Source organism: Periplaneta americana, chromosome 17 (assembly GCF_040183065.1).
Source record: "Periplaneta americana isolate PAMFEO1 chromosome 17, P.americana_PAMFEO1_priV1, whole genome shotgun sequence".
Lineage (NCBI taxonomy): Eukaryota > Metazoa > Arthropoda > Insecta > Blattodea > Blattidae > Periplaneta > Periplaneta americana.
Window position 1 is genome coordinate 5027496 of NC_091133.1, and position 20470 is coordinate 5047965.

The 20470-nt window shown below is 36.4% G+C and overlaps 1 protein-coding gene across 5 annotated transcripts in view; it reads right to left on the reverse strand.

The window, feature by feature from the left end:
- Positions 1-18109, reverse strand: part of LOC138692702 (oocyte zinc finger protein XlCOF6.1-like) — a 224278-nt gene extending 206169 nt beyond the window's left edge. The window contains exons 1-5 of one of the 5 annotated variants that reach the window (XM_069815845.1): positions 17856-18002; positions 8252-8349; positions 5843-5980; positions 5386-5523; positions 1703-1785 (exon numbers count right to left, since the gene is read on the reverse strand). In XM_069815845.1, coding sequence (XP_069671946.1) covers positions 1703-1785; positions 5386-5523; positions 5843-5980; positions 8252-8344 — 452 coding nt within the window. In that variant the 5' untranslated portion in view covers positions 8345-8349; positions 17856-18002. Of the gene's footprint in view, positions 1-1702; positions 1786-5385; positions 5524-5842; positions 5981-8251; positions 8350-17855 lie in introns of all 5 variants that reach the window. The other 4 variants (XM_069815839.1, XM_069815835.1, XM_069815841.1 and 1 more) reach the window with 4 other exon arrangements.
- Positions 18110-20470: the final 2361 nt, after the last annotated feature.

The window sequence follows — 20470 nt, forward strand, 5'->3', positions numbered from 1 at the left end:
GATTTACTCAAAGCCTACCGTTTGTTTCTAACATAAATAAAATATAACAGTTCTGAAATCGCTTTTACAAATTAAGTGAGTGGTCGCTCAGATCTATAGCTGTGCCAAGATAATTCTGGGAGGCCACGTGACACACATTTGTATTCGCTTATTCCTGTAGCGATGGGAGGTGTCAACATTCGGCAGGCTGTGACCAGCTGCATTGTTGCATGACTTAACTACAGATAGATTAGGGTATGTTTCTGCCAGACAATCATGTTAATGTAAACCAGGGAAGTCAAGGACACGGGCAAGATTACGAACTGCTGTCTATCAGATTGCACTTTGTAAGCGCTGTGGTTTGAGTGAGCACCGTGGATGTAAGAGAAATCGTTAGTCAGGCATGCACATTGTACAGGGAATGTGTTACTGCAATAGTGTATATGTCTCACAAGTTTACTAACCTATACATACCGCTACTAGGATCATTTATTTAGAAAATTTATATGTCGTCAAATAATATTAATGGAGGCATACTTAACAATAATTCTTAATAAAAATTATTTCACGATATAACACAAACAAATTGAAATATTATTATATACTCCCCATTCATGAATAACTGCGCACTAACGTACATCGTCATACCCTTTTAAAACTTGATTGACATACTGACGAATTTTTCAAAATAAAAATTACAATAATTCAAATCTCTCTTTCTTTTTTTTAATAAATATACAAACATCCTGGTTTTTGCTTATATGTGGAAGCTTCAATCTTCTAAATCCTTCTCAAGAAATAATTCTTCCAATGTCACTCTTGCTGGAAACTATCCTCATAATGGACTCTATGTGAGAATCTCTGGAATATAGTCTTCGCCTATTCTTGTTGAGATTCATTTGTTAAAAAGTTGTTCACTTCTATAAGCGCTACCAAATATTGACATGCGAGACGGGATTTAAACAAATAAATAAAAACCACACTAAAACTTTTAAAACGGTAAAAAAAAAAAAACTACAGCATTAAAACTTAGTTACATTTTCAATATTTTCCTAAAATCCGGGACTTCTTCTAGTTTAAAATGTATCTTTTCTATAAAAATCATTCATGGACATCCTATCATTTTCCACGACATTTTGTATTCATGCGAATTATATACATTACACATTAAATGACTTACAGATATAACATTTTCTACACATTATCCAGTGTGACTTAATGGATAAATCATCAGCACGCAGAGCTGAAAACCCGGGTTCGAGTCGCGGTGCCACAGAGAATTTTTCTCTGTTCTAACCATTCTTCACCGTATGGTAATGCAGAAATCTTGCTTGGAAACATATGTACTTCGGTACATCATAGTAATACGCAATCATATGTGTACTTATGCACTGTTGCCACCCACAACTCTTGCGATTAAAGAGAGAAAGAGTATAGGTGCGCGCAAGAAGGACTGTTTACATAGTGGGCAAATTAGCAACGAAATAATTTTATTTGTATCAGAAGTAGGTGTTAAAGATAAGAGTTTCATCCCCCACATTAGGCCCCTCATTTCTCTGGATGCACCACAGCCTTAGGCTGTAGACATCGCAATTCATAATACTGAGTTCTTCATTTGAACAACAATCATGTTGAAACTAATTACCATTTCCATTCTCCGTCATTATTATTTAAATAAATAATGAAACCTACAACGAAGTAAGGGTTCACACACTTCACTCACCCCTCAGTGAAGATTTCATCCTCTTCTGCCGTTACTTCCAGTTTGACCTCCTCCTGCATTTTATTCATCTCACATGCCTCCTCCTGCAAAAGATTTCGTAAAAAGAAACTATAGACAATAATAGTTGAACAATCAATGGGTGGGAACTTAACTGCAGCAGACTTGATTAAATCACACTTAATTCAGAAACAATTCAAGCATTGTTTGTGTAGAATTCAAATGAATTTAAAAACCATGAAAACAAAATTTTTGTCAATTCTAAGAGTAAATAACATTGATACTCGAATCATATTAAGAGATGGTCACAGGTGAATAGGGTTCAAGAAGACTAAGTTGACAACCGATCAAACTGTTACGATAAAATTAGCGATGGAAATATTTTCGTTAGGTAGTTTGAAACTATTTCAGATATTTCTGGATTTATACTAACAACATGACTAAACTAAACGAATGAAAATTAGTACCAATCTAAAAGGATTTGAAAATCCGAGGAAAACAATTTTCAAAGTGCAAAGAACAGAATAAATAACCTCATTTGTGAATATTCAGAAGAACTTTTCCGCTGATTATTACATTTAGTTACTTCACTTATGGCCTTTGCTTTTTCCACAGTCTATTTCGATGTTATTGTTCCCAATCCTGTCTGTTGGTTTACTGCGGGAGTTTGAACTCTATGAAATTATTAAATGGTCCTCCTCACGTAACAGTGTTAGGTTGCTACTGCAGAGTGGAAGAGAATGGCAAAGGAACTCTGAAGCAGAGGAGGGGTTTTGCTGTCACAACTCTGAGGCTGGTATTCATAGTCGACACTTTCGATTAAAGTGTCCTTTGGAAGACGCAAAGTATCACTTTTCCGTTGCACAGTCGACACTTTGGTGCAAAGGAACACTTTGGATAAAAGTGTAGTTCCGACCACACTTTGAGCCCAAAGTGGCACTTTGTAGAAAAATGGCGGACGTCTTGGAAGTTGTCGAATTATTAGAACGTGCGGAAGAGATGGCACAATTAGTGGACAATGTACAAATTAGAGATAGGCCTAAAGACAATCCCGTGGAATTTTATAATGATATAGAATTAAAAAAAAAACTGTTCCGATTTGATAAAGAAACTTATTGAGATTGCTTATATTTTCGATGACTGGTTGACAAAAACGAATAATAGACGTTTGCCAGTGCCTCCAATAATATAGTTATTAACTGCATTAAAATTCTATGCTACAGATATGTACCATACATTAATATATATAATATTATAGTTCAGGTATTTCTGTAGTAACATTCGTATATTTATAACCTCAATTCGATGAAGTGATATGTAGGTAGATATGCCTAAATAACCTATTTTTTTATTACTGAAACGAATTTTTTAACTTAAATAATATTAAACTAACTTCAATCTAATGAAGGCATAATTATCTTAAATTAGCATTGAGAGACCTCACGTGCCTGCCTTCTAAGCAGATTCCATAATTATATTGGGTTTAAAATGATTTTGATTTTTGTTGACTACCTGTATTTTGAGATAAGATTTATCATGATGTTATAATCATTACTGTTTTGATACCGGTAATATATATTTTCACGCCGGTAAGCAATACATCTACTGTCTCTAGTTCATGTGCAGTCATAACCTCACCATGAAAAGAGATCTCATACTATTAGGCCTATTTTGTTTTGCATTGTAGAAACATTTGGCATTCAAAATATTCCTGAAGAGCAGGCAATAATGGAAACGAGAGAGAGAAAATGGTAGTAGTAGTAGTAGTAGTAGTAGTAGTAGTAGTAGTAGTAGTAGTAGTAGTAGTAATAATAATAATAATAATAATAATACCAGTAATGTGTTTATCTCATTCTTTTTTTAGTTCTATTCACTATTCACGAAAAAGACAAAAATGAAAATAACGGAAATAACACGATATATCAATGAAGCAGATACGTATAAAACCTAACCTAACGATATTAATTTAATGATTATATATATATATATATATATATATATATATATATATATATATATATATATATATATATATATACACACACACAAAACTTAACCTACTCAGTCCAACTTAACCTAACTATATAAACTAATAAAAGATATGTAGGCTACAAAAATCTAACCGAACTGTATAAATCAGTGGAACGGATACATACAAAATCTAACTTAGCGACATAAATCAATGAAAAAGATATGTACAGAACCTAATCTAACTATATAAATTAATGGATCAGTTATGTACTGTACAAAACCTAACCTAATTTCACCAGCAGTATCACTTTCTATTTAATAAAATGTTATATACCTGAACTGACTGAATTAATCTAAACTATCAGCAACAAAAAATAGAAACTGAAATAAAACAGCTTTAAATATATATTTTCTTCCTCGCGCAATGAATAGGCTTCCAATTCAAATCACAAGCATTGTAATTTGTAGGTTATACGTCATTAATTTGTTATTGTTTGTTCACTTGTTTTGAAAGGCATTGTGGGACTTGTTTTACCAACCAAATTGTAACTCTACACTTTGCTGGCGTAAAGTGACACTTTGTGAAGTGCACTTCTTAAATCGTCTATGAATGCCACTAATATGAAAGAGCCACTTTCGTCAAAAGTGTCACTTTGCAAAGTGGTGATATAAACTGTCGACTATGAATACCAGCCTGAACTGTGAAAGCTCCAGAAAAATCACTGTGATAAATAACACCGATTTGTCATAATGTGATTTTTGTGTTCAGCTGATTCTTGCTGACTGGCTCGTTTCCTGTTTGTAGATATGCTCAGTACCACTGCCATCTACTTATCTCTGAACAAACCACGAGGAATACCCATGCTTCTCATAAGCCAACAGATGTTTATGTTTATGGCTTTTCTGCAAATTGAATTGATATGTCAGTGCCATGTATTATATCAACAACACTGATTAGAGCAGCGTCAATACTGAGAAGAAAAAAACACGCTCTGAACTGTCATCGTGAAATGTGGGCATGTATACTTTCTCTTAATTAGATCCCAGTTATGTTGACCTTCAAGTTAACCTTCTCACTTGCAGCTGTCACATGTACGTACATCAGTTGCCACCATATCAGGCAGGGATAGCGATATCTCGGAGCTGTGATCTTGGTGCTGCAGTGACAGTAGGAACCAGTGACAAACCTGCCTCAGTGATAAATTCACAGGTATTCAAATCATATCCCACAAACACTGTGAAGCAGTCATGTGAATTGTAACTTTCATGCGTATTTGTCAACAACTGACGTTCCAAGAAATAGACTGTAATCATGTGGACTTTAGCTATTAAAGGAATTTTAAAAGAAAAATATCAAGAAATCTATTTAACTGTATTTCTTACACCAACCGCAAACCACAAGTTTACACACCAATCACCAGATTGAGATTGACACACACTCTAAACTGGGCTGTCAATTAAATTAGAAGTGGATACTGAAAGAATTATCAGTAGTGATTAAAAAATTCAAAATGAATATGACTTAGTAAACAATCGGCATCACAGTCTGTAGAAGAAAAACTCGATGAAAAAAAATTCACGAAGTTCTACAGGACGAAGAATTGGAAAGCATGAGAGCTTCAATCGTGTTCCTAGTGACCTGAATCTAGCAGTCATATCAGCCAATAAGTAACAGAGAGAACTACCAACCAACACATTTCATAAATTGCACTCACCCCAACTTCACTTTTCATGATGGAAAAGTTAATTGGCACAGGAGGTTCCTCAAATGTCATCTCTGACTTGAGATCATGGTTCTGATCCATACATTCCGTCTCTATTTCAGCCACGTGAAGATCTAATACATTTCCTTCCTGCAAAATGCAGAACATACTAATTATGTCCTACAACATAAGACTCTCACGAAAACCCACTGACTGTTTTTAAAATCTGTCTACTCTATTATTAATCCTGATGTCAACAATTTCACGTGTAACCACTCCAGTGTCTGTGGTGAAATAATTTGTATTAAACGCCTCGTCTAGTTTGATTTTATTGTTCACAATCCTGTCCGTTGTGATTAATTCTTCCTCCCCAAACAACAGTCAGTGTGAGAATGGTACTGCAGCAAATGGAGGATGGAAAAGAAACTGTGAAAAATACCGACCAACACACTTCATAAATTGCACTCACCCCAGCTTCACTTTTCACGACGGGAAAGTCGGTTAGCAAAGAAGTTTCATCAAATGTCATCTCGGTTTTTATATCATAGTTGTGGTCCACACATTCCATCTTTATCCCAGTCACTTGCAGATCTAATACATTTCCTTCCTGCAAAATACAAAACATAATAATTACGAAATATATCATATGTAGCTGTTCACGAAAAACCAGTCACTATTTTTAATGTCTCTTTATTATTAAGTCCTGGGTAATTTCCTAGAAGACGGGCAAAATCCAACATGGCTGACGAAAACTACCAAAACGTTCTGCCAACTAGGAAGTTCAAATGTCACCCAACATCACAAAATCAAAGATGGAAAATCAAACATGTATTCATATTTTTAAAGAAGAACAACCTGTTCAAAAAATGAAAATATGTTTAATTTTTCATCTTTGATTTTTATGGTGTTTGGTGGCATTCGAACTTCATAGTTGGTAGTACTTTTCTGGCAGTTTTCGTCCGCACTTTACCCCCACAAATCACTAAAACACAAAATAAAAACAATAATTTATCACCTCAGCAGACAAAATTCAATCCTCATTGACGTCTTCAATGACAACTTACTTCACTTCCATTATGACACAGGCTTTAAGGCAATCTAAACTTAAACCATGCAGCCAACAAAGAACTAAACCAACATTTTGTCGTACAGTCAACTTCACATAACTAAACCATGTATTTACACAAACTGAAATTCTCTTTGAATTCTTATTATACCTTACGTAAAATTCAGTAAATAATTCCTTGAAACCATAGGAACAGTTTTCTCCTCAACAATCGACGCAATTCTTATTGACCAGCGAAAGAATAAACCAAAATCGACACAAAATTTAATACTCTGTTCTATGTTCACATATCTTTCACAGATGTCATAAAATGACAAACGTTCAATCACTTTAGCCATCAGACACAATATAACACCACTCACGTCAAACAACCAAGAACAACTTACTTACGTCATTATCCATTCAAAATTAACGAAAATTCTACAACAAATGATGACAACTATAACCAATGAAGTCGAAGAAAAATCATAAAATGACAAACTTCCAATAGCTTTAGCCAGCAAAACAGTATAACAACATTCACGTCAAACAACCAAAAACAACTGACAACTCATTACCCATTCAAAATTAACGAAAATTCTAGAACAAATGAAACTATAACCAATCCGGCGACACCTCGTATAAAAACCTAGAACTAACATATAAAAGTCACTAAAAATCACTAACATTTAACTTTAAAGTAAAAAGGTTGGTTATACTTAGTACATCCAACCAGGTGCCCGACTTCTATGAATTTACCAAATCCTGATGTCAAAGAAAGAGCGTGTACACACTCGTCTGTAGTGACTTAATTTGTACGAAAAGGCTCGTTAAATGTTAAATGTTATGTTTTATTTAACGACGCTCGCAACTGCAGAGGTTATATCAGCGTCGCTGGATGTGCCGGAATTTTGTCCCGCAGGAGTTCTTTTACATGCCAGTAAATCTACTGACATGAGCCTGTCACATTTAAGCACACTTAAATGCCATTGACCTGGCCCGGGATCGAACCCGCAACCTTGGGCATAGAAGGCCAGCGCTATACCAACTTGCCAACCAGCTCGACCGAAAAGGCTCGTAAAAACATGTAAAGGAATAGCTCTATAATATGATATTGTTTTCTTCAAGTCCATACTTACTTCCTTTTACATTTCCACATACAAATATATTTCACTTCTAAATGACTGTTAAGTTATTACAGAATATGCATGCCGGAAAATGAGGAACTTGTTTTAAACGACTTATTGTATTAGATGTTTCTTCTGAGAGTAATCAGTGGCAGAAAATAACGGAGATGTTCTCTTAAATGTTGATTCGAACAGCAATCCTCTGACATCTTTCATTACATTACTACAGCAGGCAAGTTAGAATGGAGGCTATTTAATTTGCTATGACCAAGGTGAGAAACAAATGAGTGCCATGTTTTAAACAGAAACATCTTCTAGCTGATTAAACTAATATTAAGCCATCGCAAATAACCTATTATTCTACTTTGAGACTTGAATTTCTCAGGCGGAATAGCCGAGGAGTTCAAATGGAGAAAGAAATTTGGTCACGAAACTTTGACCAAGTTTTCTGATGAACAAAATAGGTGATGAAATCTGGTCCCGTGGGCTATAGTGGCAGTGGAGAACATTATGATAACCGTAAGATATCCCTGTACTGAGTGGACGACAGTGCACCATCACTGAGGTATGCGGACATACGGCCACCTGATCAGCCTCCTCCCAGTCATTCTAGGCTGCTTTTTCCGCCACACAATAAGCTATACTGTTACAAACGACACGTTTAGATAATAAATTGTAAGTAACGATCACTCTCAATACAGCCTACCTCTGATAAAGGTTTCTGCTCTTCTATATCTGTGTTATTACTTCTTTCTATTGCCAGAGGGTCGATCTCACATTCCATCTTGATCACAGCCATCACGACTGAAAGAGAAAATAATAACAAACTTTAATTGACCTGCAATATGTCAGCTAGCTATTTTTCTTCTATTATTATTTTACAACTTATTTTACAAATTATTGGGGATCATCAGTGTGGTTTTAGGTGTAATAGATCAACTATTGACCAGATATTTTGTATTTGACAGATAACGGAGAAAAAATGGGAGTATAAGGGCACAGTGCATCAGTTATTCATAGATTTCAAAAAGTCATATGACTCGGTTAAGAGAGAAGTTTTATATCATATTCTTATTGAATTTGGTATTCCCAAGAAACTACTTAGATTAATTAAAATGAGTCTCAGTGAAATGTACAGCAGAGTTCGTATAGATCAGTTTGTCAGACGTGTTTCCAATTCACTGTGGGCTAAAGCAAGGAAAAGCACTATCATCTTTACTTTTTTTAACTTTGCTCTAGAGTATGCCATTTGGAAAGTCCAGAATAACAGAGAGGGTTTGAAATTGAACGGGTTACATCAGCTCCTTGTCTATGTGGATGACGTGAATATGTTAGCAGAAAATCCCAAACGATTAGGAAAACACGGGAATTTTACTGAAACCAATTGAAGAGATAGGTTTGGAAGAAAATCCCGAAAAGAGAAACTATATGATTATGTCTCGTGACGAGAATATTGTACGAAATGGAAATATAAAAATTGGAAATTTATCTTTTGAAGAGGTGGGGAAGTTCAAATATCTTGGAGTAACAGTAACAAATATAAATGATACTCGGAAGGAAATTAAACACAGAATAAATATGGGAAATGCCTGTTATTATTCAGTTGAGAAGCTTTTATCATCTAGTCTGCTGTCAAGAAATCTGAAAGTTAGAATTTATAAAACAGTTATATTACCGGTTGTTCTTTATGGTTGTGAAACTTGGACTCTCACTTTGAGAGAGGAACATAGGTTAGGGGTGTTTGAGAATAAGGTGTTTAGGAAAATATTTGGGGCTAAGAGGGATGAAGTTACAGGAGAATGGAGAAAGTTACACAACACAGAACTGCACGCATTGTATTCTTCACCAGACATAATTAGGAACATTAAATCCAGACTTTTGAAATGGGCAGGGTATGTAGCACGTATTGGCGAATCCAGAAATGCATATAGAGTATTAGTTGGGAGGCCAGAGGGAAAAAAAATCTTTAGGGAGGCCGGGACGTAGATGGGAAGATAATATTAAAATGGATTTGAGGGAGGTGGGATATGATGGTAGAGACTGAATTAATCTTGCTCAGGATAGGGACCAATGGCGGGCTTATGTGAGGGCGGCAATGAACCTCAGGGTTCCTTAAAAGCCAGTAAGTTAGTTAGTTATTTTACAACATTTTATCAACTGTGACGGTTATCCAGCGTCTGAATGAAATGAAGGTGATAATGCCAGCGAAATAAGTCCAGCGTCCAGCATTGAAAGTTACCCAGCATTTGCTTTTAATTGGTTAAGGAAAAACCCCCAGAAAAAAAGCTCACCCAGGTAACTTGTCCCAACCAGGATTTGAGCCAGGTCTCGCTCGTTTCACGGTCAAGCATGCTAACCATTACTCCACAGCTGTGAACTAGCAGTTTGGATATACTTAGCAGCGTAAGAAATAATAATTCCACATCTCCCTAGTACACACACAAACGACCATAGATGAACATATTGATTCTAGGGATGTTACAGTATTTACCGTACAAACAAAGCTGGACAACTGAAGATTGGAGTTGTGAGAGAGACATTTACCGCTGACGTATGTTTTACTAGCAATTGGTAGAAACCAAGATGGAGTTCCTGTTTTCCCGATCAATAAGTTGGATGACGTAAGAAGCTTATATGGAGTCACGTGTATCTACAGACAATAGTGCAAGTACGAAAAATTGTTTTCATAAAATTTTGACAATTTAACTTACCTCAGTGTTACTGTTCTGTGATGGTGTAAGTTCTGGATGTTAATGGTGTTTGTCCATAGCCCAGGTATCCTTTTTTAATGTAGTTTATGAAGTCGAGGAACATTTGATCAGCTTGTTTTGTATGTATGTATGCATGTATGTATTGCGAGTAATTTTACAGCTGTTGCCGTCTCCCGCTTCTCAACTTCCAGTACTCCGGTTTTGCCAATCGCCCACTTGTAGACCCCTGCAGACCATATCCTCCTGAACCTCCTTGCTCCATTTTTTCATTGGCCTTCCTCTTCTCTTTTTTTCCGGGTGAGTCCAGTTGAAGACCTTATTAGGCCAGCGGTCGGCTGACATTCTCTGGAGATGCCCATACCATATCAGGCGTTTAGTTTCCACTGGTTGTAAGATATCTCCTGATACTTGCATTATATTACGGACATCCTGATTCCTAATGTGGTCCATCCTCGAAATCTGACAACTACGGCACCAGTAATCCATTTCTAAAGTCAACAATTTCTTCTTCATCCTGTCTCTCATTTCCCAAGTTTCAGAGCCATAGATAATATACTTTCTCTTACAGTTTTATATATACTTGTCTTAGTTTTCCTTGTTATCTTGTCATTCCACAGGAGTGTATTTAATTGTCTTATGGCCCGCTTTCCTTGACCAATCTTATTATTCATATCTTCATCACTTTTGGCCTGACTGTTGAGGGTAGCACCCAAATATTTTAATGGCTCAGAGTTTTCTATTTGTGTAACCCCGGTATCTAAATTTACCTTGCTGCGACTACCCACAACCATGTATTTTGTTTCCTTGAAATTAATTGATAGGCCCCCTTCCTTATAAGCCTCACTCAATTTACGAAACATATAGCTGGAATCTTCTTCATCTGCCGCTATCAGCACTTGATCGTCAGCGAAATGTAGGCTATATAATGTATCTTCCCCAACTGGTACACCCATCTGACCACATTTCTTCCTCCACTGTTCCAGAATTGCTTGGAGATAAATCTTGAAAAGAGTTGGAGCAAGTGAGCATTCTTGGCATAGGCGTTTTGTAACTGCGAAGTCTTCTGATAAGTGGCTTCCTACCTTTACAACACTACTACATCCACAATATAATTTTTTAACCGCCTTTATATAGATTTTCTTTACGTTCATTGCTTCCAAAGTTTCCCAAAGTTTACCTAAAGGTACAGTATCATACGCTTTCTGCAGATCCATAAATGTAAAATGGACCTCTCTGTCCCTCTCTACCTTCTTATCCATCAACTGTTTCAACGTGAATATCCCATCAATGCACGATCTCCCAGGTCTAAAGCCATTTTGTTCTTCTAAGTCTGTATATTCTCCTCCTATTTTTTTCTTAATGACTTATGCATATAATCTTGCCATGGTGCAGATTACACTAATACCTCCGTAATTGCTACATTCTCGTCGGTTTTGTACACCCATTAACGAAAAGTAAACTAATACTGAACTTTGAAATAAGCTGATTTTACAGTTTTCGACGTGTTTGTTGTTATTGCATACCTACTCTGTAGTTAAACTCCTTACATTTAAGGCAGTACCTACGGAATATTGTCATATTTTGATCTTACTTGTCATAATACTTTTTCTGCAGCACCATGAGCCAACCTCGACGTCTCTATCAGTTCTAATAGCCTGCTACACCACCGACAGCATTCACATCTCGCCATAGCTGACAACGCCAACTTTTTTGTCCATAATTCCTGTTAGTTTCTTATTGCCTGGCTAGGTCATCGGCATACGCTAGAGAGAGGGAAAGCGAGGTTTCGTGGTAGCTACGAGAAGCAGTGTTGCCATATTTAGCGATAAGTCGCTAAATCTAGGGAATTTGGAATCAGTCTCGACGACAAATTTTGTAAAATACGATTAGCGACTTTTCTGATGAATTTTATATTTTTCCCTTTTTCGTTTCTTTTAAGTTAAATCATTCAACTGAAGTCATGCACTTCTTAGTTTTAGAAGAGGCATGGGCGCATGACTGAGTAGTCTAATGATTCATACGTGAAAGCCCTGATCTCATATATTTGTGATCAGTGATCAGGAGTAAAAGATGCTGATTCAATGATTCTCACGGGTTAGGTCTCTCTCTCTCAATGCTACTGCTCCAACACCGATAAACGGTGGCAACTTCGATTGACACGTGACGAGTCACAAGTTCCAGCTAATTCTTGGTTCTTCCCCGCAACGCGGAGATTTTCCACTCCGAACCGACCGAGGCAATTGAGTTTTGGAATTTTGTGCCGACAGTTCGTGTGAAGCAAATGAGACTGTAGTTTTTGTTGATTTTAATATATAAGATTTAAAAAGTGTTAGATTTCACAAAAAAAAAATTGTGGTCAAACGCTTGGGTGAAAATTTCCACACTTACAATTTGCCAGAAAGTGTAGTGTCAGTGATTGGATCAAGTGCAGTGTATTCACAATCAGTTGTCCCCACACCTTCCACCTCAACATCACAGCCGTCAACAACACAACCAGACTCCGCAGAAGAGGGTGACGACGAGGAAATGATGTTTTTCTTCGCATATGTACGTTTTTCTTATTTGTATATAGTGATATTTATTATTAATATTTTTAGCGACACTTCTGGGGATTTTTTCACAAACTTTGGAGAGATTTAGCTACTTTTTGTTGAAAAGTTAGCGAGATTGTAGGGCGATATGTTGGCAACAGTGACGAGAAGATAGATAACTCACTCAGGAACCAATCGTCTTATACTAAAGATCGGAACCATATTCAGGAACTAGTTTGACAGTAAAAATCGGAATATACTTAGGAGTTCGGCATCACACAGTAATATAATATCGAGACTATATTTAGGCAGTTGCAGTCCTAGACGAGTTAGTAATTTCATTCAGGGAGACCGGTGTTGTGGCGATAAGTTTGTTGTTTGTTCTTTGAGTGATTGCATTGCTAGTATATTGAGCAACCTGGGGTTGCGAAGATTTGTACAGTGTGTGTGTGTGTGTGTGTGTGTGTGTGTGTGTGTGTGTGTGTTTAATGCTCTGGATTTAAGAATGAAGTCATCATCCTTCTTGCTTCCCAATATTTTGATGGAAGGTCCACAAATGTCCTAAGATTTTCACAATTAGCCAGGTGCTCCATCTCCATGTCCTCTTCTCTGGTGCACAGTAAGCATTTAGGTGAATTCAGTACTCCAATACGATGGACGTGTTTACTGAGGCAATCATGACCAGTAATCAATCTAAACATGGCCACGGCAGATTTTCGAGGCAGATCAGGAATTAGTTTTGGATCATTGAATGATTCTTTCCATTTTGAATTTTGATGTTTTGTCTGTTCGGTGTTACTTATTCTTTTTATGACTCGTTTTATTGATTCATATGGGAACTTGAAATTTGTTTTTAAGTTGATTTTAGTTCCTTTCTTTGCTAACATATCTTTCTTGTTACCGTTCAGTCCACAGTGGGCCGGGATCCATTAGAAGACCACTTTTTTATTTAGCATTTGAATTTGTTTTACCATGCAATGAATTTCTTTTACTTTTTCCATTGTAGGGGATGTAGTTGAGCTGATGGACTGGATTGCAGCTTTGGAGTCAGACAGGATGACTATATTTTTGCACTGGTTTAGCCAAACAAATAAATTTTGAAGTGATGTATAAATGGCTTCAACTTCGCCATCAAAATTTGTTGTGTACTTTCCAACATTTTTATAAAGAGAAAAGTATTGGCAAGTAGCTCCTGCTCCAGCTCCTTCATTTTGATCCATGAGAGATCCATCACTGTAAATGTACAGTCAGTTCTTTTGTGGATATTTTCTGTTAATTGTTTGTAGGGCAATGGCTTTTGTTACTTCTGGATTTATATCTTTTTTGTTGAAGACTTCATCAAGATAAGGCAGCAGTCTACTTTGAAGTTATTAAGTGGATTATATCGAGACATCAAGTTTTCCTTTTCACTTGGTATTTCTAGATTTTGTTTAAGCTTTTCTACCTCTTATATGTATCCATTTTGGGTCCTCAATGTAAATTTAGAATCTTTGTATTTACTCCATTTATCCCAATTTGGAAGCCTTCTTAATTTTTCATAGGTTAAAAGGGCTTGTGTTTCAAGGTCTGTTACAACTGGTTTATTAGATGTGATTATTTGCATGGCTTCAATTGGAGTAGTTTTGATTGCACCAGTGATGAGACATAAAGCTTGGCTTTGAGTGTTCTAATATCTGTTTATTTGTGGTTGATGAGGTTATTAGTGCTTCACCATAGTAGATTTGTACAGCTAAATCTCTTAGATAATTATTCGTGTCTATTGGTTTGAAGGCAAAAGTAATTTATTACGCTGTTTAGATGTATGGTAGCATATACTGTATCGTGAATTGGGTAGAAGATGCGAGAAAAGGATTGAATAGTCGAATCGGTCTATCTCCATTGAGGCTTATCATTTTGAAGTGCAAATTGATTATACAGTGTAGATTATTTCCGTGTTAGTGATCGTCTCTCTCTCTCTCTCTCTCTGTTTATCTCTTTGGGTACTATATTGTGCAGATGTGTCATTGTGAATTGAAATTATTGTTGTGTGTTAGTATCTATGGGACTCACGCAGGGTGAGAGCAATGTATAACTTCGAACGTATAATTGTGGATCAGGTTGAATAGGGCTCAGTCATGTATGCCGTTATATGGAACTTACGTATTCTGAGTAGTGAATGAATGATATAGATTGAGCTTGGTGAATAGCATATGCAATACTATTCTTAGATTATAATTTGTTACAGTGTTTTCTTAATTAACTTCATCATTTATGTATCACATCAATTAATTTCTGTATTGTTTATTTATCGCTTCGTCAATTACACTGTTTGCTATAAACTTGCATTTGTTATTCCATCACTTCCACTTCCTCCTAAACTCAAAGCCTTTATATCTGACGAGTGGCACAAATGGTAGCAGATTAAGTGCCAGCCTGGCACAACCACAATTAGTACAAGTTTTTTATGTTTTATCTGGAATTAATCCTTGTTCGATGCATCAATTTACACTACTTTCGTTATCTGTGCCTATGGCTTTGAATAATTCGCGGACGTTTATAGTCTTCTATGATGCATCAGGAAGGACTCCATAATTGTACCTATTTTTAAAAAGGGGGACAAAACCAACTGTGGTAACTTTCGAGGAATATCACTTTTGTTGACGTCGTACAAAATTTTGTCCAATATTCTTTTGAGAAGATTAACTCCGTAAGTAGATGAAATTACTGGGGATCATCAGTGCGGTTTTTGGCGTAATAGATAGACTATTGATCAGATTTTTTCTATTCGACAGATAATGGAGAAAAAATGGGAGTATAAGGGTACAGTACATCAGTTATTCATAGATTTCAAAAAGGCATATGACTCGGTTAAGAGGGAAGTATTATATGATATTCTTATTGAATTTGGTATTCCCAAGAAACTAGTTCGATTAATTAAAATGTATCTCAATGAAACATACAGCAGAGTCCGTATAGGTCAGTATCTATCTGATGCTTTACCAATTCACTGCGGGCTAAAGCAGGGAGATGCACTATCACCTTTACTTTTTGACTTCGCTTTAGAATATGCCATTAGGAAAGTTCAGGATAACAGGCATGGTTTGGAATTCAACAGGTTACATCAGCTTCTTGTCTATGCGGATGACGTGAATATGTTAGGAGAAAATAGACAAACGATTAGGAAAAACACGGAAATTTTACTTGAAGCAAGTAAAGCGATCAGTTTGGAAGTAAATCCCGAAAAGACAAAGTACATGATTATGTCTCGTGACCAGAATATTGTACGAAATGGAAATATAAAAATTGGAGATTTATCCTTTGAAGAGGTGGAAAAATTCAAATATCTTGGAGCAACAGTAACAAATATAAATGACAGTTGGGAGGAAATTAAACGCAGAATAAATATGAGAAATGCGTGTATTATTCGGTTGAGAAGCTCTTATCATCCAGTCTGCTGTCCAAAAATCTGAAAGTTAGAATTTATAAAACAGTTATATTAACGGTTGTTCTGTATGGTTGTGAAACTTGGACTCTCACTCTGAGAGAGGAACATAGGTTAAGGGTGTTTGAGAATAAGGTGCTTAGAGGGATGAAGTTACAGGAGAATGGAGAAAGTTACACAACGCAGAACTGCACGCATTGTATTCTTCACCTGACATAATTAGGAACATTAAATCCAGACGTTTGAGATGGGCAGGACATGTAGCACGTATGGGCGAATCCAGAAATGCATATAGTGTGTTAGTTGGGAGACCGGAGGGAAAAAGACCTTTAGGGAGGCCGAGACGTAGATGGGAGGATAATATTAAAATGGATTTGAGGGAGGTGTGATATGATGATAGAGATTGGATTAATCTTGCACAGGATAGGGACCGATGGGCTTATGTGAGGGCGGCAATGAACCTCCGGGTCCCTTAAAAGCCATTTGTAAGTAAGTAAATAAGTATAATAAGACAATTGACTGTGGATAAGTGGAGTAATGCCATCTATTGCATATTTATGATATTACATTTTGTATAATACAAGTTAAATAGTTTGTGATCTATTTCTTATATTTTAATATAAGAAAGTCAGTAGCTAACTAATGAATTCAGTTTCATTACATAATAATGAAGTTGTATATATAATGCGTTTGGAAGTATTTTATGTTAATTGTGTCTAAGTATAATTTTTAAGGGGTTGTTCATCGACGAATTCGTAGCATTTCAGCTATGATTGTTTAGTACACGAAAGGTCCTGGGATTGAATCCCTACGTATTCGAAGCTAAGTTGTGTATTTCAATTTCATATGAAGTGATTTGTAGAATAAAGTAGGTAGATGGTGAAAGGTAGAAGAAAATATGTGAGAAAGAGGAGGGTAATGAAGTGGTGTAGGATGGTAGAATGAAAAGAGGGAGTAGTGAGGATGTCGATTTAATTCATATTGTCTAATATTAGCATCCTGCGTGACGTCATATATTACCTCATCGTTCTCCCATTGGTCCAGGAAAATAGCGACTAGATCTTGGATTTTACCTAGCAATTTGATAAAGCAAAACAATAAATATAATAATAGAAATAAAGGTCAATGTTACTTATGTGCCGCCCACTAGAGAGACATGGGCCAATTTTACACATATTTAGTATAACTTCTTGTTTCTTTGACAGGTTAGGTTTGGTTAGTTTAGGTTTTTGTTATAGCCTACCTTGCATATACGATTATAGCGCAACATTGGCAGTGATAAAAGTGAAATATTCTTTTAGTGGGCGTTGGATACTCTACATTCACCAATTTTCCAATTCAACTTTGAATTGTGATAAAGTCCGGCAGTCCCTGACGTCATTAGGTAACGATTAATGTGCATAGCATAAAAGTTTCAAATGTGAATATGTCTTCGTGTTGTCAAATTTTATATACTAATGCAAGGAATTAAATAAATTATTTCATTTTGAGCAGTCCGATAGCAGAAAGTTGGATTGAAATACAGGCGGCAAGTATGGATGTTATTCACTCCAAACGTTCCGTCTTGGTTATGGCCTGTGTCCGTTTATGAAGAATAGATGGTGTAACTTACGCATATATATAGAACCAATGTAACAGTATACTTACCTTTGTGGAACAATATAATGGATTTATAAACCTGTTATAGATGTTAGTCTGCAGCATTAGCCACAACCAATGTTAATACATATTATACGAACAACATTGCAACTTTATGCCCCTGAATGATCACGATGAGATTATCATCCAAGCCGTGATAGCAGTTTCGCATGCATAGGAAATTGTGTCGTAAGTGTGTCTCGTAAGCAACGGTCATAAGTGTATATGCAAGGCATACCAAAAGCCTGAAAAATGAAATGGAATCTGCCATTAATTTTCGCAGATATATTATATCATTTTCTAAATGGCCCGCATTAGTGGGAGTGGCTGGATGCCATGGCAACTGTTGAGCGTGTTTCCAAACATTTCAAGGTTTTGCACCATTCCCATTGTTTTCGTTAAATTTCTCGTTTTGGATTCACAGTAAATCATTCATCGTGGTATTTATTGATAGCGAAATGGCAAGAAAGAGCATAATAAAATTTCATAGGATAGTAGTAGTTTCTCTTGGAGATGAAAGCAAACTTTATTGTTAGAAAAAGGCGAAAATAAAGTCGCGTCGGGACAAGTGATGTCAACAATATACTGGATACACAACTGTAGACAAATCTAAAAAAATTGCGACGTGTAACTTCCGTACTATTGGTACACCTGAAGTGTATCTCTCTCTCTCTCTCTCTCCTAACTCGCAAAAAGAAAGAAGTGCATCTTCAATTATAATTTAATTATATTTCTTTAATTTTGCCGTTCTAATGGTGAAATACTATGCAGCTTACAAACACCAGGAAGTGGAATTAAATTTCACAGATAAGCTATTTGCATCAAAACATGAATTCGAAATTATATACCCACCATACTGTATCTAGTCAATGATCTGACCACAGTGTGATATTGCATCATTATTACATTGTAGTATATTATAGTATTCATAGGTGAAACGTCGATATTTCCCCACGCTAATAGATAACAGTGCAAATAAATTATCAAAAGTTTTCAGCCAGTGAGTCCACTCTATATTTTTTTCCTCAGTGGGTTATTTTATGACGCTTTACCAACCTCTTAGGTTATTTAGCGTCTGAATGAGGTGAAGATGATAATACCGGTGAAATGAGTCCGGGGTCCAGCACCGAAAGTTACCCAGCATTTGCTCATATTGGGTTGAGGGAAAAAACTTCAACCAGATAACTTGGCCCAACCGGGAATCGAACCGGGCCACCTGGTTTCGCGGCCAGACGCGCTATCCGTTACTCCACATATGTGGACTCCACTCTTTGTTAGCTGACTCAGAAGGAGGATCATAAAACTTTTCTGGTAACATAAGATATTTATGGATTGTGAATATATTTAGTTGATTAATTTGTAATGAAAATACCTAGGTGTTAATAAAAAAATTATTTTTTTTTTCAGGTTTTTACACCAGGTGTTGATAATTCGTTCTTCTACTTGGTCACAAAAAATCCTAACTCAGCTCCGAACAGTCTTGTATACCGTATATTACAATTTGTAATTACAAAACATGATGGTATAGTTCATGTGATATAAGCATATTGTCTGTTAAGAATTTTGTTGTGAATAAAATATCGATTATAGTTACGTTAATTTCACATTAAGCCCTCGAATTTGAGTACTGGTAATATAACCAAATTGTTCCTAACAGTACGTATCTAAGACTGAGTGACAAACAATTGACTAAATAGACCTACTTTATTTTTCCAAACAACTCCAGACATAGAAGCCCAGGGCACAGTCTAGTACAGGGGTCGTCAGCACAGAGCACCCTGGGGCTAGCGTCCCTTACCCGCGGAAAACGTAGTGCACCATGGTGCACTCGTAGCTGCTAGCGGGTATGCTCTCTATCTCCTCTTGCTGCATTATAGTGCACATGGGACAGCACTGCTTACTCTGCTCTTTTTAGTAGCCTATTTCAAGATAATTGTCAGTGAGGTATCCGTATACTGAAATTTTCCCAAATAAATTATTGGCACTGAAATGTGTCTTTTCGTAAGCAAGATGATGAGCATTCGACAAACACAAATCTGCTCTTTTTAGTAGCCTATTTGAAGATAATTGTCAGTGAGGTATCCGTATACTGAAATTTCCCAATTATTATCAATAATATGAAATAACCACTGTATAAATTACGTTACAAATTATGTAAACACGTATACCTCATGTGAATTGTGAGGTTAAATCCAACCAGGTAGCCTGCTTTTCTCTTAGAAAACTTCCGTCAGTACTTTTATTCTGTAATATGGATGCATAATTGCTGTCGAGTTCTAAAGGAATTCCCACTTCGAACTGTGAGAAGTTCGGTGCTCTTTTCTTTTTTTCTTCCACGATTATTGAAACTTGTTATTTCAAAACTGCGAGAATGTTTGAAAGCAGTCCGACAAACAAAAACGAAGCGATAATTGACAGAGTGCGTTCGTTCGCTGTTTTATACGCGGTAACCTAGCGCTCAGATGATTCTTCTCAAGCGAGCGTACCGTCAGCTGACAGTACTGAGTTGATCGAGGGAAAATGTCGGTGCACCGCATCTATAACTTGATCATTGTCAAGAATTAACCATGTTACCGTGATTGCTGATAAATGGGCTAGATGATCGAGAATGGTGCACACGGCCA